Consider the following 26,353-nt stretch of genomic DNA (forward strand, 5'->3'; position numbering starts at 1 on the left):
TGTTTGCGCAAGTAAGCAAATATTTATAGTGCTAATGTATTTAACTACCCCTCCTCGAAATAGCAGCAGTCTTCTTCTTTTATTAATTTAGTTTTTTCAAGAGTCTAACACTTCGGAAGACTATTTCTTCGTGTGCACGAAGCACGGTTGCGTTTAACCACCCTCTTCAACAACCCCACGTTAAACTGTTCCAGCGACCTTTTCTTTTTATTTCGACCCATTTCTTTCGTTAATCCTTATCGTTAAGCACCTAGAATTCTGAAATATTTATAAAAGCAAATTAACATTGTAGAAAACTGTCCTCCTCTCTTACCAAATAATCCTAGTAAGTTACTAAAGAATCTTAGCTAATTTTATTTCTGTTCATCTTGTTATTCTACGCGCTTGACATTTTTATAAATCCGTAATATATTCGTAGATTTAAGCTACCCCTTTTCACCCTCTAGCTCCATTTCTCACTTGATAATCCTGTTTTCTTAAATACCAACAATTTTCACAGCAAAACCTTCGCACACACCTGATACTATCCCGAATGTACCTAATAAAAGGCCCGCAGAATAAAAATAATTTCGCTAATTTAATCGGAGCTGCTAATTTTTATCGCAGTAATTATTCAATCCTTCTACACCCTGCAAAACCTAATGAATAAAAATCCATTTACGCAAAGATATATATGTCAAACAACATTTCTGAAAAATGTCCAAAGAATCGTGTCACCCACATATGGCCTACGCGGCGATGAACGAGCCTAATGCATAAACCGGCGTATACAGCAGACGCGCTGTTTTCTCTAGGATCGTCGCCGTTGGCGAGATAATGGTAATACGTCAGCGCGAGTGTTACAGTGACGCAGCTGGTGACGCGCGATGATAATGGAAGAGCCTGAGCGAGAAGAAGGGGATCGTTCTTTCGAAATGACGCAGAGAACACAGGGTATTCGAGTGCTTGGTCCTTTCGAACGGGGGGTGGGGTGGGGGGGATTAAAGATACGAGAGAGAGACGACACAGAATAGCAATTACAGGGGGAAAAAGAGATACCAGGAAACGTTCAGTACAGAGATCCACTTTGTCTCAAGTTGTTGCTCCCATAAAAACTATGCTCGTAATACGGCGGTGTTTTAGCAGGGGGTGCATTGGCGCTACTCTCTACGCTCTACATATGGTAACATCGACGATATACACAAAGCGGGGACAACGAAATTGTTAATCTCAGCGTTGGATCGACCGGTATCGTCGTCATCCAACGCCAACCATAACTCCTGTGTATCACCATCTCCCGAGACTCTCGAGCGAATCTCATACAACAAAAAGTGTCCAGGTGATCGGAGACAGTAACAGGGGAGAGGGCGTGGTGAAACATCGATTACTGGGGTTCGAGATTTAAAGAAAATTTGAGGCCTACCCCATAGGATACATTTCTTAAGACCTGGAATGCGAAAAAGCATATAATCTGTGACAATATAGCGTCGCTTTCAGTCGGCTTAACGTTACTTAAGTCTACGCGAGCGAAATCGAATCGCGAGGGGAACTCTAGGGAAACGCGGATCGATACACACGTATGTACGTGTATGCATTATACTCGATCTCGACGCACGGGTCTCCTTTGTAGAACAAAGTGGTTAGGTTCTAAAGTTCTCTATTCTACGCAACACTACGGCCACGACGACAATATTACGACAGCTTTGTCGAACGGCGACAAACTCGCGTCGCCGCCGTTCGAAAACCGGTCGTCGGCAAACTACGATACACTTCGCAGCAACGTCCCATAGCGTTCGCCCTAAGGGTGGTCTATAGTTTCGACTGAACTCCGCGCGGGAACAGAGACTACGGCCACCAGACGACTACGATCGGCTTCTATACGCGAGTGGCGTTTACGCTGCCCGGGAACGGTTTCGAGACTTTTCGTCCCTTAACCTCTTAAGCACTGCACTGTAGTACGGTACGCCACTATAGCGGTTTCCGTGGAAAGTATCTGTTTGGACGGTACGCCACTATAGTGGTTTCGGAGAAAAGTATCAGTTTGAACGGTACGCCACTATAGTGGTTTCCGAAAAAAGTATCAGTTTGAACGGCACGCCACTATAGTGGCTTCCTTGGAACGTATCAGTATGACCGGTGTAAGCCACTATAGTGGCTCTCGTGGAAAGCGTCAGTTTGAACGGTGCGCCACTATAGTGGCATCCGTGGAAGGCATCAGTTGGAACGGTACGAACCACTATAGTGGCTTTTGTGCCTTACGCGGCCAGGCGCGCCGTCCCTGGGAGATATAGTTGCGGACGATCGTGCTTAAGAGGTTAACAAATAAGGGAGAGCCCTTTCACGCCGAGACGGACGAATCAGGATTCGCACGTCGCATACGTGTCGTGATACGAGCGCGTTCTTGATACTCACGCGACACGTGAATCGCGATTCGCGCGTGTCCGTGTGAAAGGGCTGCAACGGGGGTGAGAATAGAGGAGAGGGACAAAGAGGGAACGGCCGTGAACGAATCCTGAGAAGGTGGAAGGAGTGGACGGGGGGCGGGCGGGGGCGAGGGGGCGGAGAACCTGGAAAGAGGGAGTACTGAAAAGGGGGTTGAAAGAAGTTGTACGAAGCGAGAAGCACATAGTTACCTTTGTGGTGGGGTTGCTGGGGCCCGGGTATCGTCTCCGGGTGCTTCTGACGCCACTGAGTCTGCGCCGCCATGCGTCGCGACGCTACCTGCGTCGGGCCCGGGGGCATCGTCGCCGGCCCCGTCGTCGACGAGCTCCGCGAGACTACCAGCTCCACTTGAGGCTCCTGCCTCGACTCCGCGATGATGTCGTAAACTTCTTGGAAGCTCTTGCCCTGAAGGGACCTCCCGTTCCACTTGATCACCTCGTCACCTGAAATCGTCGAGTGTCCGGTCGGTTCCTATTCGATCGCCTCGGGAGGAGACTGCGAACGAGAGTATGGGAGGGATCGAGGAGAGGATTTATTTACTCCGGGATCTCCCTCTCTCTCTTTTACGGCGAGGGTACGAGGTGGAATAGAGGGGCTCTCGTTCCTTCCTCGCTTTTGTGGATCGAGGGAAAATCCTGACGCGGTGATTCTCGCGACCGGTGATCCGGGAGTGTTTGCGGACGACGGAATTGGCCCGCGCTACTGCTCCAAGGATTGTATCCTTTTTTAGAGCGGGGTGGGTGTCCTGTCGAACGACCCGGCGGAAACTGGTCTCCGAGAAGTTCGGAGGAAGGACGACTAGGTTTCAGAACTGCGACACAGAATGGAGAGCGATCAAGCTTTCAATCAAGTCCCGATATAGATCCATGTTCCGAAGGGGGTACTGAGATATTTTCGTCGGAAGGATGGGCTAAAGTACACATTGTCTTTCGTACTTTACATCCGTTGTTTCGTGTTCAGGCAATCTAGGAGATGGCTCGTTTAGATCATTTTAGTGACACGATTACATTGACTGTTAATACTTGATGTACTTGAGAACTTAGCCCTTTGCACTCGGAGCTATTTTCACTCAAAAACATTTATTCCGAGCTAGAATATTTCCAGTGTATATAATTTCTTTCATTTTAGGCAAAGAAAACTGATGGAGTAGCTCAGGCAATACGTGAATATTTAGTAGTTTATTGAATACGAACAAGGTTAATAATGTATGTATTAATAATGATTTTACAACTCGTATTTATAATTATTCAAATTACAAAGACACTTTTGCTGAGGATTTTGAAATACACTTAGTTACTCATGTTAATCCTTCAATTTTTATAGGTCATTACTAGACTAAGGATGTATATGCAACTTATAATTTCTGTATACGAATTTTAAGAATGTTGAATCGAATAAAATCTTGTTTTCACCAGTAGTGGCCTCTGTAGATCTGAAATAAATTAAAATCGTACTAAATTCTGTCGAATTTCATATTCCAGCATTTTTCGAAAATTTTCGGAAATCATGAATGCATAAAATCCTCAGTCTAGTCGTTGCAATCCAATTGTTATTATTTCTCGGCGTTTCTACTGTCACAATGATCGTTCTATAATACCAAATCCACACTACTTTCGGATTGCTTGTCTCCTTTCTTTTCATCTTGATTGGAATTTGATAACAGTTTAAATTAATTACACTGCTCATCGAAATCATTGTACAACACTAGGGAATTCGTAATAACTCGGACGGAAAGAGGTGTCCACTTTGGCAATCTATGGCCGAAGAAAGGAGCCTAATCATCGAAAAATAGTAAATCTTAATAATAGAACGCTATTCCGTTCTCAGAGAAATATTTCCTTAGAGGAAACCGCGGAATGAATTATCTTCTCCTTTTAGACCGGTTGCATCAAGCAGAATCCTCCCCTAAGTTAGCAAATGTGGTTCATTCCACTGGCTCAGCTATACTGACCATCAAAAGGTTCTATCTGTAATACTTAACCCAGATCAGCTCCTTCCTCGCCATTTGTATTCTTTCTCTTGAACTTTACGAAGCTGGATAGACGTTTCGTCGAATGGATTATCAGAAACCACGGAATAATAATTTCAAAGGAGAGGGGTGTCTATTTTTACAGAGCCTTGGCCGAGAAAGGGGCCTAACAAGAAGGGATAAATAAATAGATAGAAAAAGAAATCTTCGAATATCAATTGTCTTTAACACTTTCTACCTGTTTTAGACCTTCGGTCCTCAGCCACGCGACTGTCAAAGGGCTCCATTCCCTAACGCCACGGTATCCAAGACACCTGAATAGGTTTCTCAGGGACACCCCGAAGGTGAAGAAGGGTTACCAGGGTTCAAGGTGGCAGCGTCGAAGGTGAGAGAGAGAGAGAGAGAGAGAGAGAGGGAGCGATTCCACGAATAGGACCCGGAGTCTGGAGAGGGTGCACGGGTTGCGGAAGGTGATTCGTAAGGGCGTCGAGTTAAATTTATCGTCTTACCGGGTCTCAGTTGACCTTCTATGTCGGCCGTGCTACCCTTCTTGACCTTCTCGATGACTGCGCCCATAGAGCCATCGTCGAGCAGCTTCCCGCCGACGACTTTCAGCCCGAGTATATTACTGCTTCCGGATCCGGGCTGCTTTCGCAACACCATGTGGCCAATGATCTTCTGGCCATCTCTGCTCACTTGCCAGGATAACGGATGCTACGAAGCGCGGAGAGAATGGATTTTGTTTTTTTCTCGTTCTTTCTTTCGTTTTGAAATTTTTCTTGTTTTTTTTTTTCTCTCCGACATCAGAGATTTGTCGCGTTTAGTGAGAGATGATCGAAAAAGGGTGGGCGGGGGCTGGCGGACAAAGAGGGGTGTCGAGTAAACGCGGTGTGGTCGACGCTCGACGTTCCGAAAACCGAGCCGTTTCTCGATACACGCGTCTCGATAACGACGATCGGATTCGGAACGTCGCACGCAGCAGGATCGATCGCAATGGAATGTGGCTCGTGAATAGACATTGATGGACTTCGAAGCTGACATCTCTGGAAGAGCGTTCCGCGCTGGCCTCGAAGGCCATGCACTGGCTCACAGGTCTCTTCGCGAATCACTACAATTATCTGACCGAAAGTGGAGCTCTCTGAACATTAGAGGAACAATTTACACGTGTCCGTGACGTATTGACAGTGTATCTGTGCTAGAACCCGAAAATATCGGGTCGGGACGGGTTCCCGAAATTTTCGAACCCGATTCGTCCCGGCCCGGTACCCGACATTTCCGGTTTCTCGCACGCCTCCGGTATTAGCACGTTCATTAGAAAGCAAAGGAACGATATTTATGATGACACTGACGGAAAATCTCGGAGCTGGTATGTGTAAACAATAATTTTGGAATTTATTCAGAGACCCTGCGAAGAAACGTGTGGGCAGTTGTGTACGACGCTGAATGTTTCATGTTCAGCCGCGGACCGCTCTTCCCGCGGAGAATTCTGACAAAGAGAGTTGATGGTTTCCCTGACGGTGTGATGAGCGTGACGGAGGGTGTTCGAACGATTTCCAGGCTCGATCGACTATAACATAACAGCGAGCGGTGACCGACCATAAGTATAAAATCGTGGACAGGGTCCCGAGGATAGGAAATCCAAGTTCGAGCACCCTGAACGTGGAAAGCGTTCGCCGCTACGTGAACATGGCTACGAGTTCTAAGTGGGTGGAATTATGGTAAAACGATCATCAAGCACGACAACGGGGTATAGGAAGCTGTGTCACACAGACTAAACGCGTGTCGTCTACGAACATATTATGAAACACTTGCTACAAGTCCATGCACTACGACCGCATGCGTCGAACGTGTACACACGAGCAGAAAAGCGAGCAATCCGAAAAAATGTCCCATCGAACGCCCAATGTCCGAGGTCTCCGTGGTTTCAAAGGCATGCGACAGCCGCGCGTGATCATCACAATTGAGCTTGCGTAGAGAGACAACAAAAAAAAAATAGAAGAAGACCGTGGAAGTGAAGTTTTCTCTGTCGAACAGCGACTCGATCTTGGTGGATCTACTTTAGGGAGAGGGGTCGCCTCCTTCCGGTATCCCAGACGATCGTAGGCCGATCTGAGCGAGTCATTTTGGTGGCGTACACACCGGCAATCACAGGTGCGAACTCTGCGTGGAACACGATCTTGGGCGATGGCCTATCAGTTGCGGTTTTACCCCTCCCTTCCCCGCACCATACTGTCTTCTAAGCTCATTGTACAGTAATGCCTCGATACATGCGGAAATTCCAGACCCAAGTGTCATTTATAGACCGCGGATCTTTGAGCGGAAGAAAAATTGTCCGAGTCGAATATGGGACACTAAAGTTGAATGAAAAGTGAATTTTTAGAAGGTCGAAGATAGTTCAATAATATTTTTTAATTATTCTAATGATTTTTTTTCAATTGTATACTTGATCTATTAATTTTTGTCATAAACGTCCAGTCATCTATATTGTCTATAGACGCTATACCTTGATGTCTTACCTAGTATCGAACGTGGAAAAGATAGCGAGCAACGAAACTATCGATGGACAATATTAATTCAGTGATTTAATACTTTGTTCTTTTTAATCATTTTTATTGCGAAACTTTTGTCAGCATTTTTCATATCGAAAAGACACCAAACATGATACGATTTGGATCACGGTTTAAACCACGATACACTAGAACCTCCATTATCCGAACTGGTCAGTGTAAACGTACGTCTTACCTAGCTACAATGATAGATTAAATCATACTTATTAGTTAAGCGTGTTTAACGTGTATACACATCGGAGCAAATCTCTATTGCGGTTCGGTTGACGTTAAAGAATCGTTAATTTCTTATCGAATAAAAATGTAATTCTTTCTCATTTTGCTTTACTTTTTTCTTCAAATTTATAATGGCGGCATTTGCCCTGCGTTCGACGTGTATAGTCGTCGTTGATTTCAATTCCGCGCCCGTGAGGGATTTTTAAAACTAAACTCCGCAGTTAACTGGTTAAATCTTTGCTGATCTGTGTAAGACTGAATCATGTAATATACGGATTGAATTAAATCAGAGGTTCGGATAATCGAGCTTCTATTAAATCATCGAATAAACAACCAAATTTATTCCGAATTGTGTCGTGTTTGATGTCATTTTAATCAGAAAAATGCCACGAATGTGAAGGAAAATCGAGCAGAAGGATTTTAAAAAATCAGTGGGAAAAACGAGGAGAAATTGCACAGTTTCCGGACAATAGCAGTCTCTCGGTGTAATAACAAACGGAAATTGCACATCGCTTTCCCATCCATCGAGACATTACCGTAATCGACTGTCGAACGGTCGTTCTTTCCCGATTTGTTCTAATCGAGCGATTCTCCCGGTTTCCGTTCCCCGGATGGGATAGTTGTAATTAAATATTTCCCTAACGAAGTTAAATACGTGTCCGAAGTTCCGTGCAAGAACTCTCGTTAAATTCGCGGGGCAAGTAGCCGCCGGAAACGTCTGTTCCCTCCGTTTTCTCTCGAACTCTCGAGCGCTCGAGGTCCCTGCTCATAATTCCCAACTGCCCCGACCCCCGTTTCTTTCTTTTTTTTTTTCTTACTTCGATTCTTTATCCTTTTTTCGTTTCTCTCTCTCCCCGGGCGCGGCGCGGCGCAGCGGTTGTTTCGCGCAAACTCAAACGGGACCGTGTTCACTTCGAGACGCTGTTCTTTCCCTCCTCCTCTTTCTTTTCTTTTCCATTTTTTTTTTCGCCAGTTTGAGATGGTTTCTCGAGCGCAGCCAATTACATCCGCTGCTGGTTTCCGGGGCGGCGCTGAAGTCGCGGATTTATCGAAAGACACCCGCGAAACCGATCGACGGGGGCTAACGAGGTCGTCGAGAACCCCGCCGCCGCTTCGGATATCCTTTGGCCGTGTTCCAATTCGATTAATTATGAAACAGGTACGCCTCTCCCGGCTACCTGGCATCCTTTCGGCCCTTTTAATTGGACGTTTTGGATCGACAGTGGTTCACGGAATCGCCCCCTTGGTCCCCGAGGACCGGTAATTGTCACGCGGACGCGTGAAAATCAGCCCCGATTCGCCTCGTGCGGCGACGAGAGAATTAAAAAATCCACCGAAAAACAAGCTACCCAGTTCATTGCTGTCATAATACGTTGCGTTTTCGACACTGTTGGCGAGATCCTGCTTCGAAAACTCCAATTACTTTAACACTAAACCTAGCCGGTCAAAATGACCGGTTCCAGATTTTCTATTCTACAATTATTGAAATAATAAAAATTATTTAGTAAGAAATTATTGTGTAGATATATTTAGTAGAGGGTGTATTACAGCAGGAGCCGCACAAAGTCTGAATAAAATCAATCTTGTCATTTTTATATTTTTTATAGCCTTTTAAGGCTCGGTAGATTTAGTGTTAATCGATGTCAAGTACATTTATGATAGATCTAATTTTATCGGCTTGATCAGCCTCGTACAATGTAGAAAATTAAAATGTGTTTTAATACGTTTGGCACTCTTAAAAACACACCAGAAACGAGCAACTTATTCGATGTTCAATGCTGTCTTACGTTTTTACCAGAGATCAAAGTATCCGTATTTATCAGAGATCAAATTTTATCGCGACATGAATACTACCAACACATTCAACATCCATAAAAATGCCCCAAAAATGGAAAAACTTATTTAATGTTCAGAAATGTCACAATGACCACAAGGGTTAAGTTGAAAGAAACATCTCGAGTAACACATTTCATTGTGACAGAAACAACTCTTCTAAAAATGAAACCAAATTATTAAAAAATTGTCTAGCTGGCATTGAATGTATTTTTGTATTTTTCATTAAATGTATTTTTAATATACGAAAACGTTCTTACTATACGAAATAGCGTCGCATCTTCAATTTCTGATTGTTACTTTCGTTTCACTTCTTCACATTCCCTATACGTTTAGAAACCATAACTACGCGACGACTAGACTGCGGATCTTGCAAAATAAAAGTCGTATGCATTAATTGCAAGACACACGAGCCAAGTGGTAATTTATTTCTCTGTTTCGCAGTTCTATTAAGTTGTAAGTAATGTATTGATATTCTTGGATTCTTGTAATATTTTTAACGTTTAAAATTACATCCCCATTTTTGCCGTAAGCGCATGAAATCCGTAGTCTAACGACGTTTAATCGTTAATACAAATTTTTAGAAAATGTGTTGTAATCTCGCGTACCAGGTAGCACTTAAAAAATTCATTTTGTTCCAAAGTTCCATTGTCAATCGCCCCAGCAAGCTATGCAACAGACCCGACAATCTACCGTCAGCGCATAATTACAGAACCGTCACGCGGTTCGTTCGACACCGTAGATCTCGCACGCGTGACCGAAAGAATACACGGTTCAATTTCCTGGGATCGCGTGTTCATTATTCTCGATCGTTGCGGCAAAATTTCAGCCCCCCTTGACTGATCGTCCGTCAATGGAAAACTTTCCCGCTGAATCACTCGGGTTCCTTTTTCTCTCTCCCACTGACATTCTCTCACTCACTCTCTGGTTGTTCGTCCGGGTGGAAAGAAAATTACGGTTAATCGCGACGGTCCACCCCCTTCGCCACCCCCGGAAGAGGGTCGATCTTGATTTCGTCGGAGGAGTACATAAGACGATCCGTCGGCAGATAAATTGCTCGATTGCCGTCCGTTTACTCGGACCGAATTTAATCTTGCTTATTTGCCTCGCATAATTGGAACACGGCCTGCCTGCCAGCCAGCCAGCTCGGTCTGCTCTCTATCCACCCTATTCACCCCCGAGAGAGGGCCACCCACACTCCCGTTAAACCCCCGAAGCTTCCTGTCTTCCTCCCATTTATCGAACGATGATCCGTGTGGAATCGCGGGTGCACGCGATTTCGAGAGCCCGGGAGCCAGCCGCTTTCTCTCTCTCTCTCTCTCTCTCTTCGGGGCAAATCGTTCGTTCCTGTTGCGGGGGAAAACGATCTCCGGCGAGGATCAAGACGCAAGGTAATTCTAGAAACTAAAGGAGAACGATCGAGAGATATTTTCAGCCTCGGCGAGGGACTCGGAAACTCGGTCAGCCGGTGTGCCGATCGAGTTACAGACCGAGTTTCCTCGCGCGAACGCTCGCGCGGAGCGCGCGCCTCCGCGCCGTGCCGCGCCGAAGTCGTCTTTCGTTTGTATTAGCCCCCCGCTCGGCAGAAAAATTGTGTAATTAAAAGTTTCGTTCCGAAGAGAGAGAGAGAGAAGAAACCGGGGGTGGGTGGCGGAAAAGAAGACGAGGAGGTATGAACTCTGCCCGGATAAAATGCAGTGTCCAGCGCGAACTCGAAGCGCGCCGAAGCCGTCGTCGCCGGGCTCGTAAACTTTTCGACGGGTTTTATTGTCCAAGTTGAGGCTAAAGAGTCTCACAGATCTTTCGAAACCGGAAATAACGACCATTGACTGCCGAGGAGGGCCATGAATTTTCACGACGGCACTCCGCTGGGACGTTCCTCCGCGGAGCCGGGTATCCTCCGCTATCGAAACCTCCCAGCTCTCGAGTATCGTGCCCCTTCGCTCTTCGAGATGCAATCTGCAACCGCTTTTTCGCTTTGGCCGGACCGTTAATTCCTAGCCGGGATTTCGGTGGAATTAAGTGTCTCAGCTTACGTGGCCGGTCGAACGTATTCAGTCGAACGTAATTGTCCTGAACGAAGACGAAAGACATCGCGGCTCATCGTTTTATAACTTCATGTTTTCGGTGCGTGAAGTCAGCTGTCAATTTGTAAAATCAACGCGTCGCGTACAGACGGCGAAATAAATTGCGATTGCGCATAATTAAACTCCTCCGCATCGATTACGAAAAATAGAGCCGAATAGAAAAGTTCTCTCTTTTTTTTTCAATGATTGTAAAATGTGAAAAGTGAAGCTGTTAAATTCTATTTTAATAAGTAATATTTTTCCCACATGAAAAACCATTTACTGTAACCAGACCGTGGATCTTTATGCGAAGTAAAAATTGTCTGCTGTAGAAATTGAATGACGACTGTCTTGAATGAAACGCAGCAGAAACTAGCTTCTTCTCTGAATAAATTTCATAGATAGAAAATAAAACAGCATGATACGTACAACAGTCAGCTTCAAAATTTCTGATGCTCGTGTTTCAACTTTTTTCTTTAACACTAAACCTACCACGGTCTAAATGACCGGTTTTCTATTCCACAAATCTTGAAATTATAAAAATGTTTTCATAGGAAATTACTGAATTGACTTCTCTATTTAAGCACATATTATAACAAAAATCATACAAAGTTTAACACTAAACCTACCAAGCATTAACAGTATCTGATAACTATTGCTTTAGAAAAATTGCAACCCTAAATTTATTGAGATTGTCCGTAATTTTTCATGTAATAAATGCTTGGACACGGAAATTTATTCCACTATTTTCTACAAGTGAATTTTTATAATTTCAATAATTGTAAAATACAAAACCGGTCATTTAACCGTGGTAGGTTTAGTGTTAACTAAATTCAATTTTTTCCCTTCTATAAGACGTTTCACTTTTATATGTTTTGTATAATATAAATCCTCAGTCCATGTACAATACGTTCCCGATTCGTGAAAATAAGAAAAATATATTTTTACAGACAGCAGCAACCTTTCATCAACTACCGACACCTGAGAAATTAGTTTAGCTTTTATCCGACCAAAGCGTAAAAATGGCGACCGTAAGGACCGTTTCGCATCTCGAGAAGCCCGACTTAATTTCTTAGAATTCGTAGGACTCGTTAGGAACGAACGATTAATCCGAGAAGGTAGTGCGTCGATTAGGCGAGTTTATGGTACGCGGATAGCCGTGCCGGTTCCGTTTGAGCGGCTTCACAAGCACGACAGACAGAAAAGAGAAGGGCTCGCGAAAGAATGGGGCTCGGGCTTGGGCCGCGGATCGAAATTCGAAGCCGATTTACGAGGTCGTATAATAACAATAACGGATAATCGAACGGTGGTCGGGCATCGGCCATTCCGACGCCAGCAAATTGACAAATATACCCGGGGCCGAGGAAGCTATCGGAAAACTGACGTCCGAATGGAGGCTGCCCGCCCGGAAGAACAATGACGACCGATGATGCCCGGCCGTGCCGCCAACGGGCTCCGTTTTCACGCGATGATCATGAATGTTCCCTCCTCGGTTACGAAACCGACCAGTTCCCCGTGATTTTTCGACTGACTCGGTTCTCTGCCTCCATTGGTAGAGCGCGATCGTCCCTGACGCTTCCGTTTATCTCCGCGTTTTGCACCCTGCTGCAGTTTTTCGCTGTATAAATTAATTTTGAGCATGTTTTGCTTCCTACAAGGTGTTGCATTAATTTATTCGCTCTGTTCATTCATTTATTTGTGGTGGTCTTTACAAGGCATGAGGTTGTTAGTATTCTTTTTTTTTTTAGAGGAGGTAGAGAGTTAAAAAATTTTAAAAACTTTCCAGAACTTATGAGTTCATCTTAAACATTTAGTTTTCTCAACACTAGATTTACGGGACCCGTAAAAATGACCAGGTTCTAAATTTTTTAATTTACGATTATTGGGACTGGAAAGATGCACTTCTAGGACATTTATTCGGTAGTTTTATTCCTTGGAACATATTCCCGTTATTTTTATGAAATTATCCAAAATAGCCACTTTTAGTGCTGCGTAAACCTAGTGTTAATAGGTTCTATTTTTAATGTTCCTATAAAGCGGTGGTTCTTAACCTAACGCGTGCACCACTGGGGGTGCCAGGAAGCGTTTCCAGGGGTGCGAGAGAAGTTTCTAAATTTTCAATGGAAAATTTATTTTTCACTAAATAAATTACCTTGCAATGTACTTTTCTAAATAAAGTTTTAGAAACACATTCTTTCGAGGGGGTGTGAGAACTTATTTTCAGATTCTGCTTTAGAGGCAAGCAGAAAATCAAAACGGTTGACAAAACGTTTCAGAGTTTTGTATAAATTGAACTCGGACATTCATTGTTCTGTTACCGATACTCTAACGGGCGTAAATTTATTTTTTAGCATTGAAATTATTCCAAACCTTGCAAATAACACAGTCACATAGCTAATACTTAATTGAAACAATCGAAATAATTGGGTCCACATTTTTTTATTTTAGAATTGTTGAGACTGTGACGATGCTTGAGTTGGAGATTATTGATTAATTTAACTTATGCAAACAGATATTACACTGAAGATCGTGTAGGCTATATATGAGTCTGTTAACATTTTCATGAGGAATAAATCAATTACTTTCAAGCACCAGGTTGTTCTAGTGTTAAGAATTTGCTGACAATAAGAAGGAATGCACTTTACAAAGATATTACGTCTCGTAGATAGTACGAGATAGAAATATGCTGTACAAAAATGGAACATGGGACAGTTAAAAAATACATGATTACTCGTGGTAATCACAATTTAGAAGACATAGAAAATGGCTCGACAGAGTACCATTTTATGAATATTAAACCCGGGACGGTGGCAGTTGGAACCATTCTAAGCCAGAGTTACAGACATTTCTCCTAAATTCTACCTTTTTAGCAGTCAGTTTAAACTATCAGCTATTTATACAATGTCCTATAAAAAAGAATAATAATAACTCTACCACTACTAGCTCTAAATTCTTCAAAACAGGGCACGAAGAAATATAGTTAGATTGTTATGTGCTCACACAATACTGTTTGATTAACTAAAAATGTAAATTGAATTGTACAAAATCTTCTGTGGACAAAAAGGTGTAGAATTCAACAAAAGGAATCGGAGCTACACGTTCATGAAATCATCACTGTCTTTTTCTTAAGAACCCAGATAGGACATTCGCAAATTTTGTCCCTAATCACTTTGTGTCCAACTCGACGGCAAAAGCATCGATTAAAAATGAAAAAAATCCCCTCCCTAAAAAAAAGTACAAAACATCACACTGCCCTAATTGTCCAAAATCTTTCGTAAACAAAAAGGTGTAGAATTCAACAAAAAGTCTTTTCCTTAAGAACCCACATAGGACTTCCGGACAATGTCCTTAATCACTTTGTGTCCAACTCGACGGCAAAAGCATCGATTAAAAATCAAAAACACACTCTTCCTAAAAAAAAAAAAGTACAAAACATCACTCTGCCCTAGCATTTCGAGCCTCGCAGTTTCACCGCGACCCTTTCAACCAATCATTTTCAAATTCGCGCGGCCCCGGACGAAGAGCAGTACGCTCTTTTTGCGCTCCACCAGACGGAGGCAGACGAAGTAAAATATTTATCGGGCGTAACGATAAATCTCTTTGGATCGCGGAGGTTCCGGTTCGGAGACGCTTGTCCGGCCGTTCCGTCCGGCCGGCGCGGCGGAGTAATAGTCGCTTCGTTGGAAGAAATACATTCCCAATTAACGGCGCGGGCGCTCGCAATTCCGGGCCGGAAATATCGTTTCGGAATGTTGTCGGTGGTGAAACCGGCCGGTCAAGCGAGCGTCGCCGTCAAAGGTTGATTAAACGCGCGATTTCCCGGCGTTCCTCCCCCGCGGCCGGTTCGCCCCGTTTTTTTTTTTTTTTTTTTGGTTTAATAACGCGGAACGATACATTGTCCCGGGTCGTCCGGCGCGAGATGTATCGTGTGGTGAATGAACAGTGGTGAGATGTGAGTGGTGAGGGGATGATGAGAGAGTGGTGTGCCTGCTGCTGCGAGCTCCAAACGATTTCCGACGATCTCACTGACGGTTTTCGCCTAAAGACCCCGAAAAGACAGGCGCGCGCGACCGCGAAGTGTCCGAGAACCGAGCGGTGATCGTCGAGAGAGATGAATGAGACGTCCGAATGAAGAGAGACGAGGATTCACGCGATTGATGATCGATCGCGAATCGAATTGTGTAGACCAGTGACACAGAGAGTGATCCGTGAAGAAAAAGCGATACAGATGACCGGCTAAAAGATGTCTACGGTGTCCAAGACCCGGGAACCCTGTCGGATGGTGAGAGACAAGACTCAAGACTCATGCGAAAGGTGCGATCATCTATTCGGGTGGCCAGGGACGCCGCCGTCCGTTCGCCCGAGGCGGCGCGGCGCGGCGCGGCGCGGCGGAGCAAAAACGGTGTACACAGTCACAGGTAACAACAACAACAGCAACAGCGCGACGGGACCACCGCGAGAACGCGAGCGGCCCGCCAGAGAAAAGACGGGACCAAAAGCGCGAAAGCCGTCAAGCTCGGGGGCAAATCGAGCAAAAGAGGTGTCTTGAAGTTCGACAAGCGTCGCTGGCGACGAAAAGAGACAGGCGATCGGGACGAGGGACAGGCCTCCCTGAAACTTCGGCTCACCTGGCGTTCGACGCGCGTCGAGGTGCGTGTTAACCCTTTCGTTGCGCCTCCGAGACAGACCGAATAAATCGTTGTACGCTTCGCTACTATATCTAAATCGTCTAAACCGAAAGATGCGACTCGAGGGAAACGTTGAATCGGTAAACCAAAAGGATTCGAGAGCACCAAGGCTCGAAGCAACGAAAGGGTCAAGTCGAAAACTTGCTAAAGAAACACTACTCTAGGTTGCACAAACCATCAGGCACTAACAAGGCCAAGGACAATCCTCGTCAACAATCTTTCTTTCTCTCTCTCTCTCCCTTTCTCGCTCACTTTCTCTCTTTCTCTCTCTCTCTCTCTCTCTCTCCACTAAAGCTCTATGAGTAAGCAAGGAACAAGGAAGAGTAGACCGTAGTATTCCACTTTGGACGACAGAGATCCGCCACGGTTTAGCGCCTGAAAAACTCGGCTGCGCGCGACGCGAACAGAGAGTGCAAGCGTGACAAAGAAAAGCGTGTCGTTATTCGGTCATACAGATACAATGTACAATGGTGGAACACTGGAATCGATCAATCTCGCCGAGAGAGAGACCCCTTTTACTCGATCCACCTTGTGTGTCCTGTTATATCCTCCTAAGGTACTCTAATCGAAGCGACTGCCTGGCCTGGCCGAGAACCACACACACCGTCCCTCTACCCCCTGCACGTGCGTGCGACCGACTCCTCCCCCACCCCCGAAAAAGAAAAAATGCATCGACGGCCGCGCGTACCTTGGGCAGGTCGCCCCTGTTGCTGTCTTCACTGCTCGTGAAGGTGCTAGAGGTGTCTATCCCGGAGTCTTTGGTCGCGCTGTCTTGGCTACCCTGTCGATCGGCCTCCCAGGACCACTCCTCGTGAGGGCCGCCGACATTGGTCCCACCGTCAAATCGCACTGTCTTTTTCCCCCTCCTCTCCGTGAACCTGGTGGACACGCCCACATACACAGAGATGCGGAACGAGCTACTCTATGGTGCCTGGTGTGTATTGTGTTCCTGTTTCGTTTTTTCTTTTTTTGTTTTTTTTTGTTGTGGTTAGAGTAGAGGTGTTCATTGTTCGTGGGTGTCCGCGTAGCCGGAGGATCGTTCCTCGAGAATCGTGGCCGATTTTCGGATTTCGGATTTTTCCCGAGGTTGCCAGTGAAATGACGAGTCCGTGTCAGCGTCGTCGTTCATGATCGTCGGCTGTCCTTGCTCACGAGGCTCGACACCGGGAAGAGTATCACGCGAGGAAGAAGAAGCGAACGATCCGATACGAGATTCGGCATCTTGGGCGTCGCCAGAGACCGGCAATCCCGGGACGACGCGAAATTGCGAATCGCGGGGAAAGTGTTCCGTGGTTGGACGAGAGAAGTGAAAATTGAATGAGGAACGAACTGTAAAAACAATACACGGTTTCGCCGATTTTATTTTTGTCTTTTTTCGTTTGCACACGCACCTCCTACTGTCGCCGCGCCACTCGTCGCCGCTCCTTCGGAAACTCCGTCTGACGAGCGTGCTCTCCTCTTTTCGCGGCTCTCGCGGTGGATGATGACCGTTATATTCGATGGTCATCGCGCCCGCGTTGTGGTGCCCGTTGTGGGGTCCGTTGTGCCTACGTCCACCGCCGGACATTGACATCGGACCTCCCGTATGGTGGTAGTACCCCTTCCCTACAGTAGATCCAAAACGTTTTGTTTTTCTTTTTCTTTTCTTTCGTTTTTCTCTCGTATCTCTCGCTATCGTCTCCCTTTCAATATCCCCTCCGACTTTTCCCCTTTCCCCTCGCTTTCTCCCCCTCTCACTCCCGCCACTAAGCTATCTAGGCAACCTTAACGCCGCTATAGTAATCTCCTCCCCGCCCGCGATTCTTTCCGACACTCTTCTCTCATAGCTACGCCCGCATCCTCGTTCGATACGAAATTCACGAGCTTTACAGCCCGGCGTTTCACAATTTCGGGATTCTGCCCCCAAGACTCGCTTCCTGATGCCTGCTGCCGGGTACACGGCATCCCTAACGTCCACAGTTTACTCATCTGAACCCTGACATTCATAGATCCGCGCTGCCGGCCGACCAAGTCTACGCGCACCCGATTAACAAGTATTCTAAGAGAAGACGCGAATTTGCACGTTCTACGCGCGTCCGGGGACTTGCGTGATCCGACGTGTCCGGGGAAAATGAAGGGACAGTGTCTATTATGGTTGTTTACTCGAAGATGTTCCTGGGAAATCGAAGACAGAAAATATTGAAAATCTACTTGCACCGTCCCAGTATATGGGAAGCAATGAGACGTTTTATGAATTTTAATATGTTCGAATTGACTGTTTGCAGATTTTCATACGTTGCTGCCTACGTCCCATTTATATTGAAATTGACCAATGTTAGTAACAATGAGAGGTTTTATGCACTTCAACACTAAACCTGCCAAGCACAAACCATACAAAAGTGAAACGTCTTATAGAAGGGAGAAGATTGAATTTAGTTAAACTTTGTACGATTGGCATTATAATATGTGCTTAACACGTTAACTGCCACGTCAGTCACATATGGCTGACAGTGATTTTTGTTTAGAAACTCATTTTTATTATAAGATATCCAGATAAACCGAATTTTATTAAAGTCTTTCGAATTCAAAAGGATTAAGACAGCATCTCATATGATAAATGTTAATTTTCTAGTTGTGGTTTCATTAATTAAATTACTCTGATTTTGTAAGAATCTCTGGGGTTGATATTTGGCACTTAACGTGTTAAATAAAGAAGTCCACTAATTTTCTATGAAAACGTATTTATAATTTTAACCATTGTGAAATAGAAAACCGGTCATTTTGACAGGTTTAGTGTTAATGTGCTCAAGGTATGATAGTTTACAGATTTTTACAAAACCTACCCTTTACGATTTCCATTTACCCATGTACCCCTTTTGTACCTCTTACGTTCATAAAATGTATCGTTATTGTTACTATCGTCATAATAATAGAATGTTTTGTACATTTCAATATAAAGAACGTAGCCGTTTGTGGATGTGCATACATTTTTGCCCGCGCCTTTTGATTGAGGTTTATTGTCCCCCTTTGTGTATTTACAGAATGGAATTGTTATTTTTGGCGTCATTGTAGTAACAGGATTTTAATATGCACAATGTAACTGTTCGCCGATGTTCGCATTTTTACCTGCGCCTTTATATCGACATTTGCTTTACCCCTCTTTGCATATTTGCAAAAATTTAGTCGTTATAATTAGAATCACTGTAGAAATAAAATGTTTTATAAATTTAGCATATACAAGGCAGTTGTTCGTACATTTTCAGGCATTTCTGGCTTCGTGTTCCTTGCCCTCTCTCTCAGACAAAGGTAAAGAAAAATCATTTTTTCAGAACCATCTGACTACAGCAAATCAGTCGCAAAATGTGTACTGTACCCCTTTTTGTACACTCGCAGAATTTAGTCGTTATCATTAGAATCACTGTAGGAATAAAATGTTTTATAGATTTTAATATTTAAAAGGCAGTTGTTCGTACATTTTCAGGCATTTCTGGCTTCGTGTTACTTGCCCACTCTCTCAGACAAAGGTAAAGAAAAATCATTTTTCCAGGACCATCTGACTACAGCAAATCAGTCGCAAAGTGTGTACTGTACCCCTTTTTGGTACACTCGCAGAATTTGGTCGTTACAATTAGAACCACTGTAGGAATATAATGTTTTATAAATTTTTGCATGTACGAGGCAGTTGTTCGTACGTTTTCAGGCATTTCTGGCTTCGTGTTACTGGCCCTCTCTAACAGACAAAGGTAAAGAAAAATCATTTTTCCAGGATACGTCTGACTACAGCGAATCAGTCGCAAAATGTGCAAAACGTCGGACTCTTCTCCCGAAATATTTGCAGCGCGTGGGTGTACGAGTCTTTCGCGACCGACAGCACTGTGCCGAGTGTACTGCGGCATCCCTGCCCCGAAAAACCAGGGCTAAGACAGCGGTGCAGGCTCGCCCCTCGTGGGAAAAGTGTGAGGAACGGCGGTTCGAGCTTCCTTCTCGGGAGCCGTTCACGGACCTCCGTAACACGGCTGCCGAGAACGCTGAACCACCGGGTATATTATATACTCGCGTCCATGTGCCAGGGCTGTGTGTGTGTGTGTACTGTATGTGTGTGTACGTATGTGTGCGTGCACAATAGCGATGCCACCTCTCGAAAGACGACCGCCCGAGATTTCCCAGGTCCCCTCGGGGCCACGAGTCTGCCGCCCGATATATTCTATCCGGGGGACGAAAATCGGAATTCTGCACGCTCGCAAAGCTACGCGAAAATTGATGTCGATAGAAAGAATCGGTGAATTTCGGTTCCTTCAACCCTTAGACGTCCGAGTAGAATCCAAGCGGAAAATGGTTCGATTTTACGGAATAATAATAAGTTTAAAGTCGGCTCAGGGAAGAATCATTTTCTGTTCTTATAAAAGAGCATAACTTAACCCTTAACGGTCCGGAAGTAGTTCAAGTTTACTTCCCACCAGGTCCAAGCTATTTTTTATACGAAGAGAAACTGTGGACTCAACATTTTTATGTCAAGTATAGAAAGGAAAATATTTATATTTTTTTTTTATTTAGTAAGTAAAAGTGTCATGCCGCTTATACGGCGGCATTGGTCGAGGGTTAGAAATAAAAGTGAAAACAAAAGCAGAATTTAATAACACTGTCTTATTATTTTCGATTCATGAAAATCATTAATGGTTGAAGTAACTATAAATTTCGGTTCTGTTCTTTGTAATCGATGCAGTAAATTTTGTATAAAGGTTGAAGAAAATCAGACTATTAGTGTCCTAGTTAAGTTTCCATTTGGAGGAACTAACATTTCAAATTCTCTGGACATTGTTTGACTTTAGACAAACAGGGTTTTCCAGGGTTAATGCGTAAACGAAAGTTTTTAGAGATTAAAAAATTGCAGAAATGGGGTTTGAGCACACTGAAATTGATGTTGGAGGTTAAGGGTTGAAGAAGAAGCTTGCGAGAATAGGAGCGACCGCCCGAGATTTTCAAGTTTTCGTATCGGGGCTGAGGATTGTGGGGGTTGTTTCTCGGTGGAATTTCGCACGCTTGGAAATTGTACGCGGCCGGGCGCCGCGTGTCATGGAACAGCATTCGATGTATTGATCGGAGGGATCGATGGGACGGTAACGTTGTCGGATCAAAGAACAAGCGTGCGAGAATTCGGGGTCACGGGGTAGAATGTTGCGGGATCGCCCGCGGGAGAACCTCCACCGGAACACACGCGGCGCCCGTTGCGTGGGCGTTACGTATCTTCGAGACGAACATCGAGGAATGTAGGAATGCCGGGAGTATCTGGTGAGCGATACGTGTACGTGGCGTGAGTGAGGTGTAAACGATATATGGTATACCTGTGCACGATTCGTAGCCGTCCAAAGTAGAACAAATAAAATCTGTTACAGCTCTGCCGACCGATCGCATCGATCAACATACTCGTAATCAATATACTCTTCCCTCTCGTAATCGTCCGAGACGCGTTAACAATCGCGATGCAATCTGCGATTTTAATTTATAAAAACCAGGAGGACGAATGATTACAACAAGAAATTTCGAACGGCTGGAAAATGAAAAATCGAGGGTCTATGATAAAACAGAGGACCGCATCGGCGTTTCGAAAATTCAAATCACGATGTCTAAAGGCGAAAGAAATTCGGCACGTTCCGGAGAACCGATGGAAGAACGAAATATCGCGGAAATGGCCGACGAGCGCCACGTGGCCGCCCACGTGTCTCTTGGCCAATCGTTCGCTCGTTTTCGGGCGTCGTTAGGCTCGTGGAAAAAGCCCGATGGCGAATTGAATCCGACGAAAAACGGGGCCCAGGGAAAATGAAAAAGCTCCGTCGACTCTTCTCCCCCGATTCGTCCGATCGACGCGATTCTTTGTGCCGCGTTAGAATCGCGACCGGTCGGCAGATGACGTACACACACATGCACACGCATACGCAGAGATATACATATAATATTTATATATATATTTTTTTTTAGGTAGATATATATGTATGCGATCGGTTCATGTATAAATATATATATATATAGCGGAAAACGAACTGCCTTATTGGAAAATTAGTAGGTACCGCGATAAACTGACGATTCATTCTGTCCCCGGGCTTCTCCCTCACGCTCCTGGAAGTCACCACCATGGACGGCGGTTTTTCCCCTAAAAGGCGATCTCTCTTTAAGTCACACATGTTGCATGATTATGTGCACGGTTGTATATTTTTTTTTTGTTTTTTTTTTGGGTGGGGTAGGAATATATATGTATATATCGTTTCTGTTCACCGCTAGAGCAACAAATGCATCATTCCCGTTGGTCGAACGACGCGACGCGACGCGACGCGCGATCACGCGAGAGACACACACAGCACGCGCCGCGAAACATAAATCTCTCGAACACGTGCGAACGTCGGTTCATAAATAAAAGAGAACGTGGACAGAAAAATCACTCGGACGTAAGATAAACAGTTCCGCTACTTGGTTCACACAACTCTGAAGGGGTTATAGTGTAATAATAAATATACACAGGTTGTTTCCAATGTAGCGATACAACTACAAACAAAGGAATTCTACGGAAAGAAATAAATTGAAAACAATGGTTCCAAGCAAGCTTTCATTCTCGAGAAAATCGTTTTAAACAATTCGTCGGGACTCGTCATGCATTGGTACTTACAAGAAGTAGAATCGGCAAGCAATGGTCAGCCAATTCAACATAGCACGCAGCTTGACGAACCTTCAAATTTATTTCGACGCCGTCTGCATACTAGGTCGTTTATGTTAGACTGTTCTAGGCTTTCGAAATGTCTAAAAAAAATTCCGGAATACGTATTGGAGTCCCCGTTTTAATAAATAATTTTTGGGACCTCAAGCGTTTGAGGCATTAACGGGAAAAATAAATGTGGAGAAGAAATTCAAGAGTGAAATTTCGCTGCGGACATAAACGACCCTGGTTGCCCACGGGGTTGGTTTTCTCGAGAACGATACCTCGGAGAGCAAAATTTGTTTCCGCATTCTCGATTTATTTTACCATCCGGATTCACTTCCGTTTGTTTAGTTGTATCGCCAGATTGACGGCACCCCGTATAACTGTCGTTTAAAAACACACTGGGGATCATCTATATGCTATGCTCGGTTTCGATGCAAAAGAACAGAGGGGGGCGGGGTTCCATGTAAAAAGATAGTAAAAAGAAAACGGTCACTGCTATGGTATATATATGTATATATGTATATATAAACTGCACTATGGAACAATCGAACACTGTACTAAAGTATGGTAAAATCGCAATGTTGCAGGCAGTGTCTGGTGTTCTCGCTACGCGCAAGAAGTAAGTCGTCGTTTCGTTTTATGATTTTTCGCCCCGGCTCGAGAATTCGATCTGGGTCGATTGATTCTGGAGGGGAGGAATAGGTTTTCATGGTGGGGCTGATTCTGGGGAGGGGATGAAAGAGGGGAAAAACGTCTCGTTCGTCGCCGCTGCAAATAAGGCAGGGGATGCCGTGTCATAAAACTGGCAAATTGGCCATACGATCGCCACGCGATCGGCTTACATCCCCTACGTGACCGAACGTCTTTCCGACACGTGGAAAAGAACGGAGAACTACCCTCGGACGGCGGTGGCTGGGTCTATTTTGATCCTGATTGTCGGCAATTTCATTCGACTTACTATTTCTAAACGGAAACCTAATCACTTGCAGTCCGAATAGTTAGTATTATGTTTTGTCACTGATTTCATTCGCGGCTGTTCGTAATTATTAATCGTTTGTGGCTTGAATTGTTAACTTTACTCAATGCAACTGATTTTATTTGCAGCTGTTCGCACTTATTAATCATTTGTGGCATGAATTGTTAATCCTACTTTTTGTTGCGCATTTTGATCGTGGCTGATCGTAATTATTAATCGTTTGTGGCTCGAATCGTAGTTTGCAGCTCGAATTGTAGCTGTTCGTAATTATTAATCACTTTTAGCATACATTCGTAATTTTACTTCCTGCGTTGCTGATTTTATCCGGGATATTTCTTGACTATTTCAGTGACAAAAATACTTTACGAACATATTTTATGGATATTAAGCTCTCAATGAGTGTAGAAGATTTTTTGAGTCAGAGTTTGAGTCAATATCGAGTTTCGTTTCTATCACTTTTCAAACAAATTGCTGCATTTTATAATTTTATTTCAAACATACTAGTAGCACGAACTTGCACAATATAACAAATATCAACGCCATTTAACAGTAAACCTACCACGGTCAAAATGGCCGGTTTTATATCTCACAATTATTGAAATTATAAAAACGTTTTCGTAGGAAATTGACTTCTTCATTCAAGCACATATGATAATAAAAATTGTACAATGTTGAAGTAAATTCAAACTTCTCCATTCTACAAGACGTTTCACTTTTATACGTTTTGTGCTTGGTAGGTCAATTCATATATTCTAATGGACCCAGGCATAATTGCCAACGAGGTGTCCAAAAGCCACCCCCGTCCAAGAGTTGAGCCTCCTCGGTCGCAGTCGCCATCTTCGGTGAATCGGCGCGTGTGATGCGCGCTGGTGCTCTTTCTTAAAAATAAAACCGGGTGAGAGTGTTGGTCGTACGGTTGCAACCCCTTTATCGAAACGCGTCCCATTTTAGCAACCCCCGTGCCGCGGAGGGCGGCAAACGTTCGGAGCTTAAAGCCGTAGCGGTAATCGGTATTCCGCGCGAAAGGCGGGAATCCTTTGCATAATCAGGCCCCAATGCCGCTACAAAGTGTTACGCGGCGCGGCGGGCAGAAAACGTTGATACCGTGAAACGAGGCGGCCGAGGGGGTGAGAGTCAAAGGGTGTGTTTTAAAGCGCAGCCAAGGCAGCCGGGTATAGTCACGCATCCGCGGCCATCGGATCCCATAAACGCGCCGGTGTGTGTATTTTTTACTGAACGATGCTCTCGCGCCCGTAATAAATAGAAAACTCGCGCGCACCACGCGCAACGGGGGTAGTTGCTAGAAAGATAGAACGCGTAACCGAGAGAAAAAGGGAGAGAGTGTGTGAGAGAGAGGGAGAGGGGATGGGAGAGTAAAAGGGAGAGAAAGAGAAAGAGAGGAATGGAGGGGATAGGAGAGGGGAGCAGACATGGCGCGCGGATCCGGCACACGGAGTCTTAATTTAAAAGTTAGATGACACCGACTCACCGCATATAAATCACTCCGGGATTCTACCCACTGGCGACCCTCGCCCCGTCGCTCCCAACCCCCGGTATCTGGTTCGCAGACCGCCCACGCGAAAAACATCCCGGAATTTACGAGGGACTGATGTACCCTAAGTAGAACAGCCTATTTACACCGCCGCCGCGGCCAGAAGCGTGGGACCGCATGCATCATCGTACTCTCGCCTAACTGAATTCTAATCGTTCGTCCGTCCGTTCTCTAATTCGTTGTTTTATGGGTCGTTCGCCTCTGGACTCCAAACGTCTCAACCCTTTCCATAAATTTCATCAAAAAACTGGCCAACAATTACCTCGTAAATTATGTGTACTGCAGGCACATTTTACTGTTCATCTTCTAATTCATGATTTTCTAGATCGTCCGCGAAGGGGTGGAACATGTATTTTTCAACCCCTTCAAGCTCGACTTCTTCCTGAAAGTGACCGCCAATACATTTTATTGTTCGTCTTGTGATTCACTAGTTTGTAGATCGTTGGTTCAAGGGGTCGGTATTTATCAACCCCTACGAAGATTGATTAAAAAAAAGTATATAGACTAGTTTAGACTGTATCACTCTTTAAAAATAGTGTTCTCTGAATATTTAGTTATGTCACAAATTTTAGACAGTGATTCCAAATTGTCTTAGTGCAGTATTGTAATAATTTCACATAATTCACTGCAACGAGATGGCTGTACGAACAACCACAGTATATGACCTTGAAGCCTCGATATCTGCAATCTTTCACATAAATCTCAATCTTGAAATGCATCATTTCAATGCATATTAATTGTCAAAAGGAATTCCAAAATGGCCTCTAAGCAACCTGCTTGTGCCCAACTCTCAAAATTATGAAATTTCTTCAGCTTCTACTGCAGAGTCATATTATTACAATCTATAACAACAGGCTTGTATGTCCAAATATTTAGAGAGGTACAATTAAAAATGGTCCATCAGCGTTGACAAAACGCCACGCTTCTGACCACCGACGGTCCCCAAAAACGAAAATCGTCGGTGATTTTCGACGACGAACGAGACGAGCCAGGTGTGAAACAGCGACGTCACGAGCCAGGAGATATCCAGGGTCCACGATGTCGGCGTTAATGGTACCGGGACGTCGGTTTTTATTAGACATCCGGTCCGGGGAAGAGGCACCGTATCGTCGTCGATCCTGGCGATATCGTGGCCCGTAACTCCGACGTATTAACTATATTAAACGACGCAGACTTTTCTGTGTCGTGGACGCGTCGTGACGTCAAGTGGAGAGAAGGGACTGGAACACAGGGAAGACAGAGGCGTGTGTCTCTGTGTGTCTGTGTGTGTCTGTGTTAATCTACGGGGGGAGAAACGTTCTCCGTGAACGTACACGTAGTTCCTGAAAACGAATTAAAAAATCTGTTTAATAGAATTTCAACGGTGAGGTACGAGGGGTACCAGGAGAATGTCTG

General features: G+C 44.7%; 1 protein-coding gene across 14 annotated transcripts in view; it reads right to left on the reverse strand.

The window, feature by feature from the left end:
- The window catches only part of Rim (Rab3 interacting molecule), a 127,709-nt gene that overhangs the window by 53,858 nt on the left and 47,498 nt on the right, over positions 1-26,353 (reverse strand). For 9 of the 14 annotated variants that reach the window (XM_076805649.1, XM_076805647.1, XM_076805655.1 and 6 more), the window contains 5 exons: positions 17,152-17,365; positions 16,449-16,638; positions 4,900-5,104; positions 2,613-2,864; positions 1,403-1,426 (listed from right to left, as the gene is read on the reverse strand). The exons of 1 other annotated variant lie outside the window; for it this stretch is intronic. In XM_076805649.1, coding sequence (XP_076661764.1) covers positions 1,403-1,426; positions 2,613-2,864; positions 4,900-5,104; positions 16,449-16,638; positions 17,152-17,365 — 885 coding nt within the window. Of the gene's footprint in view, positions 1-1,402; positions 1,427-2,612; positions 2,865-4,899; positions 5,105-16,448; positions 16,639-17,151; positions 17,366-21,804; positions 21,888-26,353 lie in introns of all 14 variants that reach the window. 4 more of the 14 variants (XM_076805656.1, XM_076805658.1, XM_076805645.1 and 1 more) reach the window with 3 other exon arrangements.

The sequence above is a fragment of the Halictus rubicundus genome, chromosome 2, assembly GCF_050948215.1.
Source record: "Halictus rubicundus isolate RS-2024b chromosome 2, iyHalRubi1_principal, whole genome shotgun sequence".
In the NCBI taxonomy this organism is placed as follows: Eukaryota; Metazoa; Arthropoda; class Insecta; order Hymenoptera; family Halictidae; genus Halictus; species Halictus rubicundus.